At 34.7% G+C, this 24,105-nt stretch overlaps 1 protein-coding gene across 1 annotated transcript; it reads right to left on the reverse strand.

Annotated features, from left to right (window-relative positions):
- Positions 1-21,849: 21,849 nt before the first annotated feature.
- Positions 21,850-23,638, reverse strand: LOC132266959 (probable esterase KAI2). Its single transcript, XM_059767991.1, has 2 exons — positions 23,090-23,638; positions 21,850-22,662 (listed from the first exon to the last, which is right to left on the reverse strand). Exons 1-2 carry the CDS (start codon positions 23,455-23,457, stop codon positions 22,218-22,220), a joined length of 813 nt encoding a protein of 270 aa, XP_059623974.1. The 5' UTR covers positions 23,458-23,638; the 3' UTR covers positions 21,850-22,217.
- Positions 23,639-24,105: the final 467 nt, after the last annotated feature.

Consider the following 24,105-nt stretch of genomic DNA (forward strand, 5'->3'; position numbering starts at 1 on the left):
CATGCTATAATTTGCTTTAATGTTGGAAAAATTTAAAAAAAAAAAAAAACACACACACACACACAAACACACAAAAGCACTTGAGAGTGATAATTAGAGAAGAATAAACAAAATAAATATTAAATTAAAGGAAAGCAGATGAGAATTACAAGAACTAATGGGAGAGAGTAAGGGTGCATAACGGCATTGACGAAGTAAGGAATTTTTTGAGGGGGGCGATGTTGAGGAATAAAAAAAATAGATGAGGATTAGGATTTTATGTCAGGGGATTGGTCAAAATAAAAATAATAATAAAATCTTTAACTTCTGATATTAAATTATAAAGCAATTATATAAATACATAGAGCTTGGAGGTAAAGTTGCATGGACTATAATAATTAACAAGGTTTCGGTTTATAATACTTAACATCTTGATTTAATGCCACTTTGATAGATTGATACTCAAATATCATTTTAAATCTAAACAATACACATATTATGTATGTGTGAGAGAGAGATGCCTTTTCTTCTTCTTTTCAAGTTTGTTTTTGATTGTGATATGAAAAATAACAATTATGACAGCTATAATCAGTTGTTATTAACGGCTATTGTTAAGTTAATCTCACACTTATTGGGCCTGCCTGTTTGGGCTCTAAGAATGTTACTAGAATGACTTTGTCTGCCTCTGTTTGGGCTTGTGTGGTCTCTTTTGGGTTAGCTATGGTTGTTGTGCTTTCCCCTAACTCATCTTGGGCCCCAATGTACAAAATTACATGCTATAAATTGCTTTAATATTCAAAAAACAAAAACAAAAAACAAAAAAAAAAAAAAAAAAAAAAAAAGAAAAAAAAAGAAGAAGAAGCCTGCGCGCACACGCACAAAAGCACTCAGAAGAATAAACAAAATAAATATTAACTTAAAAGAAAGTAGATGAGAATTACGAGAACTAATGGAAGGGAGTAAGGGTGCATAACAGGCATTGGTATTGACCGACTTAGGAATTTTTTTGAGGGGGGTGTTGTTGAAGAATAAAAAAAATTAAAGATAATTTTTTTAAAATAAAATAATAAACATAAGAATTTAATTTTGTGTGGCTTGTCTAACTCATATTCTTTGATCTTTTAATTGTATTTGTGGTTTATAGATTATCATGGATGTGAGACGTGAAGAAACAAGAAAATTAATTTAATTTATTTTCTTTGGGATCTAAAATGCAGGAATATATATAGTGGATATTTTAAAAAATTGAGTAGGAATATCAAAGTGTGTGAGAGAATCATAAATGTGGTGGCAGTAGAGAGTGAAAAAGAGATGATTATTTTTTGGATCCAAAAAATTAGTGGGGACAACAATGTGAAGTGTGGTATTTTTTCAAATTGAAGGGACATTTTAAAAATTTTAACAAAAAGTATAGATAATAATGTAAATAAAATAAAAAAATTCAACAGGGGCATCTGCCCCCACAGATCAGGTGTATGCCTGACAACGAACACCTTGAAAATATAGCATTATAGTTTGACAAAAAGTAATTTAGTGATACTTTTCAAAATAGAATGTCCTGAGTTTAAATTTTAGTAAGAACAAAGTTAGTGTGCGATTTTTTTTTTTTTATCAAAAAAAAAAAAAAAAAAAAAAAAAAAAGGCCTAAGTTTAAAGCAATATCAAAAATTCACAGCAACATGCCAACACCAGCATGGAAGGTAATGAAATTCTGTTTATTTATTTTAGCATTTTTTTTAGGTAACAAATAATCAACACATTCTTTAATCACTTTGAATTATGTGCATATTTTAAATTCAAATATTATCTTCAATTAAAAAATTTCGAATATTGTAAATATAAAAAAGAATATGAAAAGAGAGGAGAGAGATCTTTATTTATTGATAAGCTGAAGATCCAATTTAGAGAATCCTCAATCACATATATATAGTCAAGAGTCACCGTCTGATACAGCAGTCAATTGTATTGCATATACATCACTAAACAAATGGCATGTAAATACATCAATGGACCAATGGCATGTATACGCATCAATGGAGCAACAGATTTCTTTCACCGCCTTACTTACCTCTCTAATTTGCATTTACACTTATGAAGTGGAGCCCACTTTTATAACACTCTACCCCTAATTTTAAAAGGATAGTCTTGGTATTTATTTATTTATTTTAATTATATTTTTAATTATTTAATTGATTATTTGACTAATTACTTATGGGTTTAATTGAATTAAGTGTTACTTGAGTATTTGATTATGTGTCTATGTGTTATTTGTGTTTGTCAATATATTAATTGTTTAATTAGATTATATGCTTAAATAATGTTTTGATTAATTGTAAATTAAATGTTTTCTTTTATTTTATTATTTTATTTTATTTTTCTTTTATAGTAATGGGCCAACTAATTGGGTCTCATGGATTACTTGGATAGGAGGTTGGATGGGTACGAATTATTACCCATGGATAGTTGAGTATATATATATATATAAATATATATTATATACATATATAAAAGGAAAAGTAATTTATTAATTACTTTTATGGTAAGTTGAGTAGTAATATTTAATCTGATGTATATGTTTTATATTTAAATAATAAAAATATTCATAGATTTGATACGAGTTATGTTTTAAGTTACTTTATAATATTATGATAACTCAAGTATTATTAGATAATCCATTAATAAATAATGGGTAATTTATTAATTACTTTTATGGTAATTTGGGTAGTAATATTTAATCTGATGTATATGTTTTATATTTAAATAATAAAAATATACATAGATTTGATAGGTGTTATATTTTTATTTACTTTATAATATTATGGTAACTTAGGTATTATTGGATAATTCATTAATAAATAATGGGATATGTATAATTTATTTATTTAATAAAGATATACATAAATTATATACGTAACATATTTTACTTACATTTTTAATATTTTAAATTTTTTTTTTTTTTTTGTTTTTTTTTAAGTTGACTTGGATTAGGAAAAGGGTTAGAATTATTTTATTTAGCCTATAAATATATAGCTATATGTTGTAAGAGGGAGTTAGAAATATTCACGTGATATATTCTATAGAGAGAGTTAGAGAAGGAAGGAGGAAAAGGAAGGAAGGAGGAGAAAAATCATATAGAGAGAAGATCAAGGAAGAAGAAGTTTAACTTTGGATCCGAAAGTTTAAGGCAAGTTCTTCTTCTATCTCTTTCCCTTTGATTCGTATTTCTGTACATGCCTAAAAAATTTCAGGATTTATTAAATACATAAAATTAAATAATTATGCATGTTTAATTGGATTAGAACATAGGTTTTATGAATTTGGTTCATATCTATTCTTGTGTTATGAATTGATAAATGATTTTGATTTGATTTCTGGTGTGAATTTTTACATGCTTAAATTATGTATTTTTCATATTTGTGGGATGATGGAACGTAGAAACATGCCTAGGATTTTTGAACATTAAATAGGAATTAGGTTTGGGTTTAAATAAATTTAAATAGACTCAATCATAATGATGCTTACTATTTGAATGTTTTAAACAAACGAATGGATTTAATCTTTTAAAATGTTTTAGCAATTGAGATTAAATGTGTAGGATGAATTGGATATGGAGAATGCTTATTTGACGGTATAATAAAATATCATCAGGTATAAAATTCAGTTTGTGTAGGATATATGATATGAGAAGCTTAAATAAATAATAAGTCATTCCTATTTTGTAATAACTTGATATCATATTATCATAGTTATTTCTGGATTGTTTGATGTATTTTCTTAATCGTTACATCAATTGTTAGATTGTGTAGTTTAATGCACCGATATGGGACGGTGGCATTCTAGGGACAGATTAACTTATCAGTTAAGTCCTACCTATTTTATATAAGGGAATGGATTAACTAAAATGTTAAGTCCTACTTATATTCAAGTCAGGTCAGCTGAACAAGTTGAATGACTTATAGAGGATTAATTTATTATATAAGGGAATGAATTAATTAAAATGTTAAGTCCTACTTATATTCAAGTCAGATCAGCTGAATAAGTTGAATGACTTATGGAGGATTAATTTATACTGGATAGGATGGTTACTAGATTATATATATATATAAGTATGGAGCCATGATATGAGTTTGAGTCTCACGATCAATGGTTAAGGCGCGTATATCGCCAGGGATGTGTAGTTAGATATAGTATAGTTGTGTACCCTGGTAGGTCTAGGTACTCATGTCCACTATATGTGCGTTTTGCATGTTGCCTACTATTCAGGTTGACACAACCCTATCATCTCGTGAGGTTCCTTTAGTGTGTGTGTATATATATATATATATATACAGACTACTAGTTGTTGTTGGATTGACTATGATGTATACGTGTATCAGATCTCTGCTTGGACTGTAGTAAAGTAGAACTTGTTTGTGGGCCTGACCCACCATTATTTTTCAGGTGTTCGTTAGGAGTAGAGGTTTTTCGTACTGAGCGGGGATCAGTCTACTTCATTCTTCCGATACTACATAGGAGTTCCTTTATGATTCAGTTTCCTAATTTAAACAGTTATTGTTGTCATTTATTTAGTTTGGATTTTCTAGGGGCTCACATAGTATGAATTCCCGAGTTGTATTTTGAAGGATCAGTTGTATCAGAAGAGTTTATTAATTAATAGAAATATATTCTGAGGTTTATTATTAGATTATCATTTTAGTTTCTTGTCAGCATTTTATTTATTCTTTTTTATTCTTTTGTACTCTGTGTTCGTTTATTGCCGATTTTGTTTTTGATATCCTAGGGTATTCGAGCGTGGGCCTGGCCAACCAACATTCCGGAATCCGGGGGTATCACACACTTTCCCTTGGGATCCACTATACAACACTAAGAATATGTCTCGTTAAAACCATACTAAGAAAAACCCAGTGGGAAAAAAAATTAACGAAGGAAAAAGAGTACAATATTCTTGTATGTCAGAAAAGAGTATTGCATAGGTCAGAACTGCCTCATTAAAACCTTGCCAGGAAAACCCATTGGGACAAAACCTGAACAAAGGAAAAAAAAGTACAATATATGTCAATACATTTTCAATTAAGTAATCCCCCTCATCAGTGTTAAATATCTTTAAGTTGTAGCATTCCAATGTTGTGTACCAATTTCTTGAATGTCGTGGTTGGTAGTGAGTGAACGGTCTGCTAAATTTTCACATGAACGTATTTGCTGAATATAAATTTCACCATTCTTTTGGCGTTCATTTACGTAACGGAATTTTGGTGAGATGTGTTTGGTCCTGTCACTTTTGATATAACTCTCTTTCATCTGTACAATGCATGCAACATTATCTTCATATAATATTGTGGGGCTATATGTCATTGATGAGAGGCCACATGATGTTCTGATGTGTTGGATTATGGATCGCAACCAAATGCACTCCCTGCTGGCCTCATGAATTGCAAGTATCTCAGAATGATTTGAAAAAGTGGCAATCATTGTCTACTTCATAGAGCGTCATGAGATAGCAGTACCACTACAAGTAAACACATACCCTATTTGTTATTGAGCTTGACGTGGATCAGAGAAATAACCAGCATCTGCATATCTTGAATTTTGATTCTTTTGAATAAAACAATCCCATATCAATTGTTCCATGAAGATTTCGCAATATATGTTTGACTCTATTCCAATGTCTACGAGTTGGTGTAAAACTGTATCTTGCTAATAAGTTGACTGAAAAAGCAATGTCAGGTCTGATGAATGCTCAAATATGATGCATTTTAGCACCTAAGGTACGGTATTTTAGTCCATTTATCTATCTTACTTTCCTATTTTTGTTCTAATTTGTGTTTTTGCCTATTTCAGGTCAATAAGGTTCAAACAGGCTAAAGAAATCCTATTAGCTTCTTTTTGGAGTTAAGGAGAAAATCTAGAAAAAGTCAGAAAAATTGCACTGGTGAAGTTTTGATTGATCGAAGGAAGCCTTGATCGATCGAAGACATCTTGGATTGATCGAAAACAAGGCGGTGCCAGCTCAGTGGATAAGGAAGCCAACTGTCTTAAATATCCTTGCTACGTCATCTTCGATCGATCGAAGCAAGCTTCGATAGATCGAAGCCCTTGCTGGCAATGTGCTGTTTTTAATTCCCGAGCACGTCCGAACTCCACCAACTTTTGTAGCTGCGAGATTGCACCAATGAAAAGCCTATTTTCTTACTTGTTTCCTACTTAAAGAGGCTTGTATTTAAATTAAATTGAACCAATTTGTATAGGTGGTTGAACTTTTTGTAAGACAAGCTTTAGATATAAATTTATTTTTCTTTCTATAGATTAGGGTTTTTGGAAAAAACAAGAGAAAGAAAATGATGCCTACATTGAAGAAAGTCATTGAGGTTTGGATGACAACAACCATGAGTGGTTAGATTCTTCTCTTGGGGCTAGAGATAGCCCCTAGGTTTGCTTCCTAAACTTAGTATTTTATAATTTATTGGGGATTTATGTTATAAATAATGTTTTGACTATGATTATATATACATCTTCAGTTTTTGCATGATTTGTATGGATTAATTTTTCCAATTGATCTTTTAATTCTATACATATGTCTATGTATGCTAGAATGAATGGTCATGTACTTGCACTAGATTTTATGAGTTTGATGCATGTCTATGTGTATTAGAATTATAAATCTATGGATGTGGTTCAGCCACGTCACCACGGATCAAGTTAAGGTGACCCCACCATAATACCATCTTCGAGCAAGAAAACAAAAGCAGCCAACACTTGACAAAATCCATCTCAGCAAAAGGAAGCAATAATCGACCAGTGGACCTCGAACCTTGGCCCAACTATCGGTCGATGGGCTCAGACTCAGATTGTCGATCGACGGACCTTGAACCTCGATCCGATCCTGGCCTAACTGTCGGTCGATGGACCTTGAACCTCGATCCGACCGAGTCTCAAACTGTTGATCGACGGACCTTGAACCTCGATTCGACCCAGCCACAAACTGTCGATCGACTGGCCTTAAACCTCGATCTGACCCGGCCGCAAACTGTCGATCGATGGGCCTTGAACCTTGATCTGACCCGACCGCAAACTATCGATCGACAGGCCTTGAACCTCGATCCGACCCGCCCACAAACTGTCGATTGATAGACCTTGAACCTCTATCCAACCCGGCCGCAAACTATCGATCGACGGGCCTTGAACCTCGATCCGACCCGGCTATAAACTGTCAATCGACGGGCCTTGAACCTCGATCCTACCCGGCCGTAAACTGTTGATCGACGGGCTTTGAACCTCGATCCGACCTAACCATAAACTATCAATCGGCGAGCCATGAACCTTGATATGACCTTACTTGGCTTGCCAATTGGAAGACTTGGAAGTCACAAATGAGGGAATCTACCTTATGCCAAAGTAATGAAGGGTTATGGTAAGACTCTTCAAGGTCAATGGGATACAGAAGGGATTTTGAAATGGAGGATGGAAGATTAGTAATGTCTTGCTCACTAAGGCAAGACCCAATTTGAGGATAAGAGCAAAAGACAGCTGGAATAGTACAACCGCCTTTACAGCCTACCACTTTTGGATTATTTAACAGGAATGGTACACTTGGCAGCAGCCCCAAAAATGTAAGGATTAAGGTAACATAACCCGAGAAAGGCATGGTCTTGATCCGTTTCCAAACTGGAGGCCCAACAGCGTATCACCTGAAATAACCTAGAGCTATAAAAGGAGGCAAGGACACGAAGGCAAGGACAGGAGAACTGACGGCAGCTTCTTCCTTACCATTGCTCAAATTTTCTCACTGGACTGGTTTTCTCTCCCTTCTTCCACCCTTCTGCATTCCTCATATTGTTTAGTGGTATATTCCCATACCCCTTTTAACTTTTTCATGACCGACGAGAAACAGGTATCTACAAAATCTAGTGATGGTCAAGGCATAGTGCTTAATTGATTACTCTTGTGGTTTATTTAATGGATTATGCTTATTTCTTGATGGATTGTACCACTTCCTTAGTTTAATTTCCTTGTCATTAGCATAATTGTAGTGTAGTTACTTTAAATTTCTAGATAGGTGGACAATTCATTCTTATTGTTTGATGATCCATACTTATGAGTGCAAGTAGTATATTTCTCGAGATTTTAGTGTGTGTATTAATTGTGGATTTGTTGAATGGTTAAAGGCTTGATTTGATAGCTTGTACTACTCACTAAATTGATTAGACAATTTATGTTTATTTGGTCATCCATGCTTAGTATTTCAGTTAATGACACACACACATTTGATTTATAACTTAAAATCCCCCTAAATTGACAAATGTTATATGTTTAGTGAAGTGAAGCTTAGCGGTGAACTTTATGCCCCAAGTCTTCTCTATCATTTTCTATACCTTAATCTTTAGCTTATTTTTAATTGGCATTGTTTTTAATTGAATCATAGTGTAATTCAACCAGCTAAATGATAAGCGCCGAATATTGTATATTCAAGCAACTTAAATTGCATTAGTTAAATTCTTTATTTGTGTATTTTATATAGATTATCTCCAATTGTATGTTTTTGCACATTTTCAGGTCCATTGGCCAAAAAGAAGCAAGAAGGATGCTTTGTGGAGTTTTGAACATCAAAGGTGCCAATTCTGAAATTCTGGCAGCAGTGAAGCCCGAACTTTGTTCACCATTTTGACCTACCAAACTCAAGAACTGGACTTCTATCATAACATGAAAGATTTAGAGCTCTGAATCAGCTTTCCAAATCTTCAAGCAGTTTGTCATTCGGAGTTCGGAGCAGAGAGTTATGATCTTCTTATTAGAGGTGCTCAAAACTGCCTGGCAGCAATGAAAGTCTGCCTTGTTCTTCAATTTCGACCAATCATCCTTGAGAATTGGATCTCCACCAAAACATGAAGTTTTTAGAACTCTGAATTAGCTTTCCAAATCTTCAAACGGTTCATCATTTGGAGTTCAGAGTGCAAAGTTATGGCCGTTTTACCAAAGTAGGTCCGGGCGGAGCAAACCAAGCATAAGGCATTCTGGCCAATTTTCGAGTGCTCGAGGCCTTATTTCGAGTGCTCGAAATTAGGGCAGATTGCTTCACGAGATCAGCAGTGGAGTCAGGACTTTGCTCGCCATTTTGACTTAGAAAGCTCGAGAACTGGACTTCCATCATAACATGAAAGATTTAGAACTCTGAATTAGCTTTCTAAATCTTCAAACGGTTCATCATTCGGAGCTCGGAGCAGAGAGTTATGGCCTTGTTACCAGAGGTGCGCAGAACTGCCTGGCAGCACTGAAGTACTGCCTTTCTCCCCATTTTTGACCAACTAGACTTAAGATTTGGGTCTTCATCAAAACATGAAGTTTTTAAAGCTCTGAATCAGCTCTCCAAATCTTTAAACGGTTCATCATTCGGAGTTTGGACCGCAAAGTTATGGCCATTTCATCAAAGTAGGTCTGGGCGGAGCAAGTGAAGCATGGAGCTTTTTATACTAAATTCGAGTGCTCGAGGCCCTATTTCGAGCACTCGAAATTTGGGCAGTTTGCTCCACGAGACAGCCCACTTGTGCTCTAAAATTTCCAACTTTGGATTTCCCTATTAATGAGGTGGTTGGGGATGTTTTTTTGGAGGAGAGAGAGGGTTTTGTTGGAGGACAAAAGGCAACCAAAGGCCACACATTTCATATCCTTGAATTTTTGCAAGATAGAGGAGAGAGAAGAGAGCAAAGAGGAGGAGTTCTTGAAGCTTCAAGGAGGAAGCTCGAAAATGGAGGGGAAAGCCTTGCTTCTTCCTTCATCTAGGGCCACCATGGGTAACTAAACCTCCTCTAGGGAGGTGATGAAGCTCCATTTTGTAAGCTTTGCTTTGTTTTGATTTATATTTGGGGGTTAATATATGTATGTAATCCTTCCATGAACTAGAGCTCTTCATTTGATGTAATGAATTTCAATACCTATACATAATCATCTTGAGTTAAATATCTTGTCTTAGATGGTTTTTCTCCTATGATTATATTGCTACATTTTCATAGTGACAATGGAATGGAGTTTATGGAAGTGTTGTTAATGGCATGATATTTAGGAGATTTGATAATCTATTGATTAGGATCTTCCTTTGATAGATTATTCTTGGATTCTATGTCATGTGCTTCTACTATGTGATTAAGGGCTTGATAACTCTATGTTTAGTGAGTATGTCTAAGGTTACAACCTAGTTTAGGTAACCAAAACATGCAATACTTTGATAGGTTATTCTTACCTATTGATTTCATAAATTTTTTGAAGGGAATGTAATAATTTGTGTTGTTGCATCCTATGGTTATACATATATGTTATTCCCCTAAGTAAATCATATCCTAGCATGTTTATTGATGGTTGTGGAGTCTCTTCCCTAGTCTCTTCTCTATTGTTCTATTTCATCCTAAATTCCTTGCAAATTAGTGTTTTATGCACTTTGAATTCCTAATTTAAGTGACAACAAACAAAACCTTTATGAACACCCCCTCATCATTCTAGAAAGATTCTAGACACTAAGGTTGCCGTAAGACTAGCGCAGTCCCAGTGGTTCGACTTACCCGACCAATAACCCTATTTTACAATGATTCGTGCTATTGCGAAGGTTGATGTTTAATTGACCAACCGATCACTAAACTCCTCTTTGATCTTTCGACCTACTAATCTAATTTCGATTCCGTAGTACCTTGCAAATCCCTTGGGACGATCTATACTCACTATTTCTACATTAGTAGTAATAGTAGTGGTTTTTATAAATTTAATTAAATTTGACAAAAAAGGCTTAACTTAAACTATACTCACTTGTTTCATTCTCCTCACTCTCATCATCCTCATCTATATACATTGAAGTTCTTGCCATTTTTTCATTTGCCTCTTCCTCCTCCTCTTGATGAGAAAGAGTACTTGCAATTTGCTCAACTTGAGCTTCTAAGTTGGCTAAAGTTTGAGAATGAGAATTAATAAGTGAAGTGTGTGAAATATGCACATCAAGTAAAGCTAACACTTTTTCTTCAAATCCGGGTGAGTACTTAGAAGGTGGTGGAATTGATTCATCATAAAATGGTAGTGGAGGGCAATAGTCATAAGAAGGATTAAATGAGTGATCAAGTCCATAATAAGATGATGCATGAAATGAATTGGACTCAATCTCATAAGGATTAAAATGTGATGGAGGGGCATAAGGTGAAGGGATGTAATTCCCCCCCAAACTTGGATCAAATAATTCCTCCATTCACAATTAAAACCTAAATGTAAGAAAAAATTGGCCTCAACAAGGGCCTATGCTTGGACAAAAATTTAGCAATAAAATGAGCCTCAACAAGGGCTATCGCAAGCATACAAAGAAGTGAAACAATTAAAATACAAAAGTTCCAAGAATTGCTCACAACGGTCCTTTAGCACTTCAACTCCAAATTTAGCTTTTAAGCTCTAATGATTGCTTTAAGTTCCAAAGTTCGCCTTTCTTGTAGTCAAGTACCTAATTGAACAAATAATAATGAGAATCAAGAGAAAAGAATATACAATGGAAAATAAAATAAAAATAGAAGCAATCTAATGAACACTATTGTCTAGTTTAATTCCAACAAAACCGTTAATCCCCGGCAACGGCGCCAAAATCTGACGACGGCCGTTCCAATACGCCAAACTAAATGTAGTGAATGTGTGGTTCAAGAAAAGCCTTTTATGTCAAATTTAAATTTATAAAAACCACTACCAACACCACTACTAACGTAGCAAAAGTGAGTAGGGATTGTCCTAAGGGATTATACGTGTTGGAATTTCAACTTCGACTCTAGCGTACCAAATGATTGCAAAAGAGAGTTGGGTTGGTTGATTACTTCTAGAAAAGAATTAATTAAAATGCAATAAAAATAAAACTAAGTAGAGATAGGGATTTAAGAGATGAGAAGAGAGGACTTAGGGTGTTGGAATCACCACTAAGCTCATGTAATTAACCACTTGCTTTCCATTAATGGGGAATACATTGTTGTGAACAAAATTGGTTCGACTAGCAAAGGTGACTCAACAAGTGTATAATGTCTAAACAACATGTGAAAGGCTACAATATATCTATTGGAAGAGGAATATATTGTCTAGACAACATGTGAAGAGAACAAAATATCAAATCAAGTCATTAAACCTTTCATTAAGCTCATAGTCCAAATAATTCACAAGGATGACTTAGTTAAACATGTATTGTCTAAATATCATGTGAGAGGCCACAATATATCTATTGGGAGAGGAATATATTGTCTAAACACATGTGAAAGATACAATATGTCATAACAAGTCATTAATCCTTCATTAAGCTCAAAATTCCATTACACCACAATATTAGAGCATATGCTTCTTGCATTAAAAAACATGGAACATCAAAGAACAAGCATGAATTGTCTCCCCCATCTAACACTACACTACAACTACACTACTAGCATGAAAATAAATTAAGGGAGAGGCACAATCCATCAAGGAATAAGTATGAACCATCAAGAGACATAACAAGAGCATTCCATTAAGCACTAATGTCTAGCCATCACTAGATTTTCAATTAACCACACATAGACATGCAATTAATATAGAAAAACTAGTGTAGAGATCAATTCCCCAAATAATCACACATAAGACAACATGTAATTAAAATAGAGAATCAATGGAAGAATTAACCCATATGAATCATGTGAGACATAATTCCTAATTTAATCACACATAGACATGTAAATAAACTAGAGAATTAATAGGAAGAATTAGACCATGGAAATCATAGAAATATACCAAGATTCATGAAATTCACAAGGCTAGAACACTAATCACAACAATATATATATAAATCCCCAAAAATAGAAATACAAGGGTTGAGATTACACAAGACTTAGGGCTCATCCAAGCCCTAAGTGTAGATCTAGTCAATCATGGAGGAGGTGGATGTAGTCATGGAATCAAGCTCCAAACATGGCTCCATCTTCTTCTTCTTCTTCTTCTTCTTCTTCTTCTTTTAAGCACTAGAGATGGAGAGATAGTAGATTTAGAGATGTGTTCTTGAGATGTGCCTCCACTTCTCTCTTTTCTTCTAACCCTAATCTCTAACTTTTTTAAAGAGAGAAAATAAAAATTACAATGTAGAAAATAAAAATGATAAAAAGCCTAAAGAATCCTCTTTTACAAATGGGTTGCTTCCCTTTATATAAAAGGTCCTTTTCTTAGTCACTAAGTCTAGAATATATGCCCAAAAATATCTAATCCCGTAACTTTTTGGTAGGTGAACTTTTTGGGCGCGCACGGAAAAAGTGACAGCTTGCTGCCAGCATATCCAGTTCGATCGATCCAACTTATTTTCGATCGATCCAACTTTTTCGATCGATCCAACTTATTTTTCGATCGATCCAACTTTTATGATCGATCCAACTTATCTGATCGATCCAACTAAAAGTTCGATCGATCCAACTTTTCAGCTTTTCAGTATCAGCTTCTTTTTGCTCCAAATCAGTCTCTTTTTGCTTTGGATCATCGCTAAGACTTAGTTTGACTCCAAAAAGGTCTTAAGAACTCATTTTTAGCCCATTTTAACATTATTGACCTGAAATAGACAAAAACACAAATAAGTACTAAAACGGGTAAATAAGATAGATAAAGGTCCTATAATACTCAAGCTTAAGGGGTTAAATGTGTACTTTTCAGCGCTCATCAGTTTGTTCCCCAAAAAGGAATAAAAATGACATTTTGGTGAGTTCTTAAAGATCAAAGCATGTCGGGCCGGAGCTCTACAGTTTTGCCAAGCTAATATGTGCCATTGAACTCATGGCACTCTCTGCAAAGTGCTAAGAAAAAAGATAGCGTCATTGGGCCGAGCCAAAGGTCAAATTAAGAGAAGTGTTTTTAAGCCCACGAGCATTGCGGGCGCCCGCCAGCCTCATGCACAAATCCTGCGGGCGCCCGCCAGTTCATGATCAAGGCATTTAATTCCAAGGAATAAAAAAAATTCATTCCAGCAGGTTTCAAATTTTGCGGGTCCCCCGCCAGTGCCCACGGGCGCCCGCCTGTTGCCAACAGTAGCCCCAAATGCCCTATTGCCAGCGCGTGGATGCCAGCCTAGACAACTCATGGGCGCCCGCCATCCGCTGCGGGCGCCCACCAAGTTGCAAACAACAGGTTATGGGCTGCATTGTTTCACCCAATGTTATCCCCTTGATTTAAGGGATAGGTGTGCACTCTCTTAGGATTTTTGAACCACGAGTTTAAAGTGGTTGGGAGGATATTTTTGCTTATTAGAAGGCTTGAAGCATTGTATAAGGATCATAAAACATTGTAAGGTTTTTTAGAAAGAGAAATATTATGTTCTTGAGGATTTGTGTGTATTTTGGCTAGGAGCTGCGAAAATGGAGGGGAAGATCTCCTCATCCTCTTCCTTCCTTGCTTCCATGGGTAACTAACTCCCTTTCTAGGGAGGTGATTAAGCCTCTATTTGAAAGCATGCTGTAGTTTTCTTTTTAATTTGGGGAATGAATCATGTATATGGTAGTTTCATATTCTAGAGCTCTACACATGTTGTAATGGATCTTAATTTCTATGAATGATTATGTTGAATCTATTATCTTGTCTTAGATTATATTTTCTCATGATTATATGGCTTGCATCTTCATAGTGAGAATGGAGATAATTAAGATTATGAAATGGTGTTTAATGGCATGTTGTATGAGAAGTTTGATAGTCCATAGCTTAGGGCCTCCCTTTGATGGATTATTCTTGGTTTTTGACTTCATGTGCTTTTACCATAATTATTGAGGAGTTTGATAGTCCCTAGCTTAGTGAGCATGTCATAGCTACACTCTAGTTTAGGTAGTTCAAGCATATGAAACTTTGATGGATTATACTTAATTCTTGATTTTATGAACTTCTTGAAGATAATGTAGCAATCTTGTATTACTACATATCATTTTTATATACCTAAGTTATTTCCCAAGTTAATCACAAGCTAGCATGTTTATATGGTTGGAGGTAGATTCACTTCCTTAGCCCTCTCTACATAATTTCTTCTCATCTTAAATTCATTCCATTTATTGTTTTATGCAATTTTCATCTTCCTAGTTCTAAGTGACAAACAAACCAAAAACCCTACACCTCTTTTATCAAACAAAGTGATTTTAAAGACCTTGGTTGTCATAAACTTGTAGTCCTTGTGGTTCGACTTGCCCCTATGATAGCCCTATTTTACAATAATTTGTGTTATTGCAAGGGTTGATTATTATTGGTAGATATACCGACCCACCAGTTCGGAAGAGTGGTCCAAATACTTCTCGTTTAGCAAATAAACTTAGCTCTACCTATATTGTTACTCTCCATTTCGTCCAATCATTTCTTTGTTGACATTCTTCGACGTTTCGAGGTTTTGAATCCTCATTTTCAATATCAACAGCAACGGAATATGTGAATATTTTGTCAACAATAATTTCATTTATATTCCATCTTATTTCATAATTTAGTGAGATCTCATCATTTTGAGGTACCATTGCCTCATCAAGGGCATGTGCCTCATCAAGGGTTACATTATCATCATTTATTGTCTTTGCCTCATTAAGGCTTATTATTTCATTAGTTTTAGGTATCTGGGCCTCATCAACACTATAACTCCAGATTTATCAATAATTTATATTGTTCTTTTTGTGGTCTTTTTAGGAGCACCAACTTTTCTTTGTGTTTTTCTCTTACAAGGAACAACATCTTTTGCACTAACTGGTTTTCATGTTTCGGGTGTATTATAGATGTATTTGCTGCAACATTAATAGATTATTCTATAGGGACATCAATTTTTGCTGGAACATTTGCAGTTGATATATGTGATTTTATTACTTTCTTTGTATAAATAAATGCATCAGGTAATTGATTTGTAACATTTTGTAAATGAATAATGTTCTGAACTTCTTTTTCACATTAATTTGTGCAATGATCAAGATGAGATAACGTTGAGACATTCCAAAATATCTCATTATGCCCTTCAGACCCCCCAATGGCTGGAAAACTGTCTCATCAAAATGACAGTTGGCAAATCGTGCTTTAAATACATGCCTGTCAGAGGTTCAAGATATCTAATGATAGAAGGAGAATCAAAACCAATATATATTCCAAGTCTACGTTGAGGACCCATTTTAGTGCATTGTGGTGGTGCAATAGAAACATATACAGCACAACCAAATATCTTGTATGTGAGAGATATTTAGTTATTGTCCAAACATAAGTTGTAATTGTGAAAATTTATGATAAACAGTTGGTCGTATGCAAACTAATGATTCAACATGTAATATAGGATGTTCCCAAGCAGAAACAGGTAATTTTGTTTGCATAAATAAAGGTCGACCAATTAACTGAAGTCTTTTAATAAAACATCCTGCCAAACCATTTTGAGTATGAGTGTGTGCAATAGGATATTCAACATTAATTCCAACTGACATGCAATAATCATCAAAAGCTTGAGAAGAAAATTCAACGGCATTATCAAGACGGATTGTCATAATTGGATAATCGGAAAAGTGTGCCCGTAATTTGATAATTTGAGTAAAGAGTCTAGCAAATGCAACATTACAAGTAGAAAGCAAACAAACATGTGACCACTATGTTGAGGCATCAATTAAGACCATAAAATAACGAAATGGTCCGCAGGGTGGATAAATTGGCCCACATATATCCCCGTGAATTCATTGTAAAAAAAGTGTAAGATTCAACTATAACTTTTGAAGGGAACGGTCTAATAATTAACTTGCCTTATGAGCAGGCAGTATATAGATGATTATTTGGTAGAAGGATTTTTTGATCCTTTAGTGGGTGCCCATGTGAATTTTCAATAATTCGACGCATCATTATAGTCCTCGGGTGACCAAGTCAATCGTGTCAAAACACAAAAAGTTTTGACTCACAAGATTTTTGGTGTATCACAACATTTAACTCAACTATCCTGATGGTTGTATAGTATAACCCCGAAGAGAAAATAGAAAGTTTTTCAAGTACATGCTTTTTAGAAGTAATGCAGAGATATTACATATTTCCTTCATTTGTGATCTCAATATGATACCCATTTTGGCGTAAGTCCTTAAAGCTCAATAAATTTCTTCAAGATCTAATATAATATAAGACATTATCAATGTGTATTATTGTCCCACGTAGTAAAAAAATATAAGCTTTTTTGGAGCTTTCAATCAAACTTGTGGGACCTAAAATTATACTAACACTAGCCTCAGTCAATGTTAAGTGGAAAAATATTTTTTATCTCGAAGAATTGTGTGTGTCGTTCCACTGTCTACAAGGCATTTATCATCGCCATTAACTAATGCATTTGATAGATCCATACCTATATATATCATACAAAGTTCATATTTAGATTTTATTATGACAATAGAAACTTTAATACAATGATAACAAAAGAAACTTTTAATTCAAATGTAACTAAAGAAACTTTAGTACAAGTACAACAATAAAAACAAATAACAAAAAAAATACAGACAAATGATGATATGATAAAAGAAAGTATAATTTAATTGGTGTGGATATTTTCATCACCAATCAAGCGGTTAATTTTTCCATCACTATCCTCAAAGAAATCTGACATGTCCAGATTTGTGATATCCACTAGCTCATTTAAATCAGTGAAATTCAATTCTATCTTTATCCCCTTTTTCCTTCAGTGAAGCTTGATATAGATCAGTCAAGTGTTTAGGTGTACGATAAATACTTTTCCAGTGCCCGTCATGCCACACTGATAACAAATATTTGTATATGTCTTTGAAATTTGGACCATACCTTTCCCCTTTTCATTATAATCCCTTTTTCTAGGGATATGGTGTGAATCTCTAATTGTTAGAATTTGAGGTATGATAATCTTCACGGCAGTAAGAATGATTTTTTCCACAACCATATTCGCCATTATGACCATTTCGATTACCATGACTATATTCATTGTCATTTCGACCACCACGGCCATATTCACTACCACGCCCACGTCCACGAAGCGAGGCAATGTATGTTTCAGGGATCGGTGTCGATCCAATTAGACGGGACTAGTGGTTTCTTAACAAAAGCTCAATATTTTGCTCAGTCACAAGTAAACATAATATTAGCTCTGAATATTTTTCAAATCTGTGCTCTCGATATTATTGCTGTAAAAGCATATTAGATGTGTGAAATGTGGTGTAAGTTTTTTTCCAACAAGAGCTCATCAGTGATATTATTGATGTGTGTCAATAATAAATTAACCACTCGCAATAAAACGAATCCTTGTAGGATAGGGCTATGTTGAGGGTATCGAACCTCAAGGATTGTGGTGATTTATCGAGTCTTCAATTAATACTATTTTAATTTAGAAAGAAGATTTGATTGTGTGTGTTGTGTTGCAATTCAATAACATAAAATAAAATAAACGAATTAAAAGGATTGTGATCAAGAGAAGAAATACTTAGGAATTGATTTCACCATGAACCTCATACTATGGTCAACTGTTTAACCTTGATTGAGGTGGTTTATCGAGTCTTCAATTAATACTATTTTAATTTAGAAAGAAGATTTGATTGTGTGTGTTGTGTTGCAATTCAATAACATAAAATAAAATAAACGAATTAAAAGGATTGAGATCAAGAGAAGAAATACTTAAGGATTGATTTCACCACGAACTTCATACTATGGTCAACTGTTTAACCTTGGGATTTCAATAATTATGTATAATGTGGAATTAAAATCAATAACATTTGTTTAATTCAAATTTAAAGAAAGATGTTTCATGAATTTCAATTAATAATAACCTATCTTCGGTTGGCACGAGTTATCTACCTACCTACTTTTAACTAATTTTGCAATATAACTTGTCTTCCCTAGGCATAGATTATGAAAACATTCATTAATGAAAAATGTTTGAACACCATTGGATGATCTCCATTCTTATGCTCGACAGGGCTCCGCTAGATATCATCCAATAAGAATGGGTTGAATATAATTTAAGAATAATTAAATCTAAGACAAGGTATTAATCATTCAAAAACTATTTAAAAATTAAAACACCAATTGAATTAAGCAATTGTCCATAATCATGCAATCAAAATATGTAATATATTAAATTCCCAAAGAATAGAACAATCAAACCATAGTATTCAGATTCGGGCTACATCAATGCCCTAAGAGAGGAATTAACTACTCATGACGACGCAAGATATCATTTGTGTTGTTGTGGTCTTCATCGCCATAGACTGCTAAAACTCCTTTTGAATCTTCTTCTTCAGAACCCTAAAAGCCGCCGTGAGAAAGAGATATAAGACAACGGATTAGAGAACGGATTACCTGATATGATGGCCTTGTGCCTCATTTTATAGAAGAATTAACTTCTAGTAAGGGTTAGACGGGCTTTTAGGTCTTCTAGGGTAATCTGGCCCATAAGGAAACAAAGAAATATGATTTTTGGTAATTCTCGCATATATTTACGACTTTCAGGATATCCAGGCTCGAGCTTCAGAGTCCCAGGCTCGAGCATTAGGTGTTAGTGCTCGAGCATTTGGGTTCAAGCTCGAGCATCACCTGCCAGCAACTTTATCTGACTTTGCAATGTGATTTTGACCTATTTAGAGTGCGAATTTAGAGATGGCTATTAGAGACAAAAACGTTAAGCTTCGAGTCTTCTTTCCAAAACTGCTAAGTTTTCTCAATTTGGAGTTCTGAGTCAAAATTTATGGCCAAAATACTAAAGTGGGTTCAGAGTTTTCGGCCATGCTCGAGCCTGAAGTGTTGATGCTCGATCCTTTCATTCGTGCTCGAGCCTCAAAGCTGAGGCTTGAGCTCTAGGAGCAAAATTTTCTAGAACGTCTTTTTATTGATGGTGCTCGATCATCTCTTCATGGTGCTCAATCCCAAGGTGTTGGGCTCGAGCTTTACTTTGATACTTAGCCAAATTTCTTCAACTCTTTTCCGAAGCATCTTTTCCTTCAACACTTAGAATATTTTTGGGTTTGAAATCTTTTAACATTGCTCGATCCAAGCTTCATGGGCTCGAGCACTAGGTACCATGCTTGAGCATTAATGGATGGTGCTTGATCCTTAAGTTGAGGCACGAGGTCTGGGAGCTTGGAAATCAATTCCTTCAAATTCTGGCGCCTTGTGCTTGAGCTTAAGGGTCAAGGCTCGAGCACCCTATGGTCAGGCTCGAGCACCCTTTATTCAGGCTCGGGCTTGAAGGTACAAGGCTCGAGCATCAAGCCTGAGGCTCGAGCTTCAGATTCTGAATTCCTCCAAGCTTCACCATTTAAACTCTCAGCTTGCTTTGAATGACTGGCAACGATGCGGTAAACTTCATTATCATTCTTTTTATCATAAAAGCCCAGTTTTAACAATTTCTTTGGAAAAACACCTAAAAACACGAAATATACAGAAATTAGTCTAACAATGGATAAAAGTATCACTTTAGGTCTTAACATACGTATATTTAGGGACTCGAATATGCAATATTCAGCGCTCATCAATTATCACCACATAATTTCAGTGTAGAGCTAATTTTAAATAGAGCAGAGTTGTATTCAGCCACAGTTTTGAAATCTTGCAACCGCAGTTGCTGCCAATCAACTCGAGCTTTTAGGAGGATAACTGTTTTCTGATGAACATATCTTTCTTTCAAAAAAATTTCCAAATTTAGTAGATCTCTTTCAGTGAGGTATTCAGTTTTTAACTCCTCACTAATATGGCGACAAAGGAAAATCATAACATTTGCCTTATCTTATAACGATGCATCATTTTCTTCTTGAATTGTGATTCTAAGACCCATGGCATCTACATGAATCTAAGCATCCAGAATCCGAGATAAATAATTTTTGCAGAAAATGTCCAGGGCTACAAATTTCAGCTTTGTCAAGTTTGATATTTTCAGAATAACTAGATGTAATAACAATATAAGAACACAATTTTAACATAGTATAAAAATAAGCGTATATCTTAATAATAATGTGGCATTAAATGAAACAACAAGATAATATGAACTATTATAATTTAAGTAATAAAGACGATAAAACCGGCCATTAAATCATTAAATAATAAATGCGGTAAAATCGATCATTAAATAATAAAGAAGTTAAACTGACTATTAAATAATAAAGGCAGTAAAACCGACTATTAAATAATAAATGCGATAAAATTGACCATAAATCATTAAATAATAAAGGCGGTAAAATCGACCATTAAATAATAAAAACGGTAAAACCGACCATATTGTGAGCACATATATCACTTTAAGTGGACAAATTAATTAATGAATAATAATAAATAAATAAATAAATTTTCAGTAAAGCAAGCAAACCCAACAATTTATCAAAACTAATATCACAAGATTGATATATATAATTAAGATAGGAAGAGGGAAATAAAATTTCTTTTTCAAATTTTAGATAGTTAGAACTCGTGTTAATAACGTATTATAAATATAAATATATATATATATATATATATATACGAAAAAAGAGAAGAGAGAAAACTTTATTTATTCATAAGCTGAAATATCCAATTTACAAAGTCCTCAATTACATTTATATAGTCAAAAGTCGCCCACTAATACAGCAGTCAATTGTATTACATATACATCATCACTAAGTCAATGGCATGTAAATACATCAATGGACTAATGGCACGTACACACATCAATGGACAAACATATTTCTTCCACCGCCTCACTTATTTCTCCGATTTACATTTACACTTACACTTATGAAGTGGAGCCCACGTTTATAACACGTGACAAATTTTCATGCAATTGAATGTGTTAATTTTATTTTTTAAAAAAATGGATGACATGACATATTAGATTGACACGATGAAACAATGTGATAGAGAAGTACCCAATAATTTCCATGATGAAACAATGTGATAGAGAAGTACCCAATAATTTCCCTTTTATCTTATTCCCCTCAATGATTGGACTGATTTTGTCAAAAATAAAAGTTTATTGTTAAAAATGAAAATAAAAATAAAAAAATTGATACTTAACTTGGACTCTATAGAAAGAGCGAGTTGGCATTGATTCCTTTTGTCATTTACCATGGTGGGCAGAGCACAATCAAAGCAAAGGCCGCACGAAACTCCACACAAGACAAAGTTGAGACCACCTTTCCGTTATTCTTATTGATCCATAACTTAACCACTTTTCCAAACACTCCTAAACTACATAGAGTAATACTCTATAATTAACAATTCCCAAATCACATTTACATTTAATAATTCCCCAAACCAAACAATCTCTCTCATCAAACCTCAATATCAAACCGGATGTGCTTCAACAGCACCGGAACCACCACGTCCGGCGAGCTCAACTGCGGCAGGTGACCGTCCGTCGACATGACCTCCACCACCGACTCGCCGCCTAGCATCTGGTGGAGGTACTCGGAAACCACCACCGGCACGGCCAAGTCCTTCATGCTCTGTATGATGTGGCACGGGACTGTCACGTGGCACAGCAAGTGTCTCAGGTCGCTCTGGAAGATGGTTTGGGCCACGCTGAGGGCTATGTCCGGTCTCATATTGAACAATGTCCGGCTGAACTCCTGCACCGCCACCGAGTCCATGTCGCCGCCCACCGCCAGCGGCGCGAATCCCGAACACCACGCCTTGTAATTCGATCGCATTGCTTCGAAGAGCTGGTTCAGATCTTCTTGCTCAAATCCTCCGTAGTAATCAACGTCATTCAAATACCTAAAACCATCAAATCAAATCAAATCAAATGATGAAATTTGTTTGTTAGTACATGTTTTTTTCAATTTTATTATGAACAAGAGATTTGTGCCATGTTCAAAAAGAAACTGTGCTTGAGTTATTTAATTTCTTGATAATTTTCAAAGAGATAAAATGGTTTGAAAATTTATTGATAATTCTATAATTTAAAAAGTCCGTTGATTAGACTGTGATTCAGAAAATAGTTTGAAAATTAAATGATAATTTTTAAACAAATAAATTGCTTTCAAATAACAGTTGACGTTGAATTTGAAAATACTGTATTTAATTTAATCAACATTATTGACAAGTGTCTGTGAAAGACTAAATTGTTGAAATTGAAATTGAAATTGGATTTGGATTGGAATTTAAGATTTTGTAAATTGATAGTGAAGTGGTGAGATCGAACCTGGGAGAAGCACCGAGCATGATGATCTTGGTGAAGAGATCGGGGCGGGTGATGGAGGCGATGGCGCCAATGAGGGCGGAGACGGAGTGGCCGACGAAAATGCAGGAATCGACCTGGAGCTCTTCGAGGAGGGCGAGAATGTCATAGGCGTAGCCTTGGAGGGAGGAGTAGCGGTCGAAGTCGAAGTACTCGGGGTTGGTGGTTCCGGCGCCCATGTTGTCGAAGACGACGACGCGGTGGTCGTCGACGAGGTGGGGGACGAGGTGCTTCCACACCGACTGGTCGGTGCCGAACCCATGGGCCAGAATCACCGTCTGGTTGCCGGAGCCCAACACCTTCACGTTGTGAGCTTCTTCGACTATGCCCATTTCTTATTGTGTTGTGCGTGTGTGTTTGTTTGTGTGTGTGAATGTGGGTGGTTGTAGTGGATGAACGTGGACTTTGTTGGTACTCTGCGTTTTTGGAGAGACAAAGACGATTGGCAACCACATGTGCATCGGATATTTCTAGATAGCATTATCGAGTTAATTCAATTATATGAGTGTTTTTTTTCCCCTACCTATTTGGCATGTCCTGACAGGAGTTATATAAAGTGGGAGTTTAAAAGTGCGGTGATTCAGGAGATAACTATTTAGTTCTCACTTTTAAATGGCACTCTTGATTTAAATGATAAGTATATTATGGAGCGGTATACGTGAGAAAAAAAAAAAATATTAAAAAAAAAAGTTATTAATTATATTCTTAGTATAAATGATGCGTGTATTGTGAGTTGTGACACACTTATTCTAAGAGTTTGTTTGATTAGCCAAAAATTGATGATAGAAAATGAAAGGAAAAAAAAATGAAATAAAGAAAAAAAAAAATTTAATTTCTATTATGTATTTAGTTAGCATGAATTTTTTTAAACAAAATTGTGAAAAAAATATTGTTTCATTAATTTAGATGGTAGGAAAGTAAAAAGAAAATGATTTTATATACTAAAACCATCCTTACTAATTTAATACAAATAATATACA

This window comes from Cornus florida, unplaced genomic scaffold (assembly GCF_030987335.1).
Source record: "Cornus florida cultivar Cherokee Brave unplaced genomic scaffold, ASM3098733v1 CherokeeBrave_3.0.0_Hap2_Chr07, whole genome shotgun sequence".
Classification (NCBI taxonomy): domain Eukaryota; kingdom Viridiplantae; phylum Streptophyta; class Magnoliopsida; order Cornales; family Cornaceae; genus Cornus; species Cornus florida.

Excerpts from the sequence above, each read along its gene's own strand:
- LOC132266959 (XM_059767991.1), bottom strand. The coding sequence starts at position 23,457 with ATGGGCATAGTCGAAGAAGCTCACAACGTGAAGGTGTTGGGCTCCGGC. Across the intron at positions 22,663-23,089 it reads ATGCTCGGTGCTTCTCCCAG|GTATTTGAATGACGTTGATT; the intron begins GTTCGATCTCAC and ends TGATGGTTTTAG.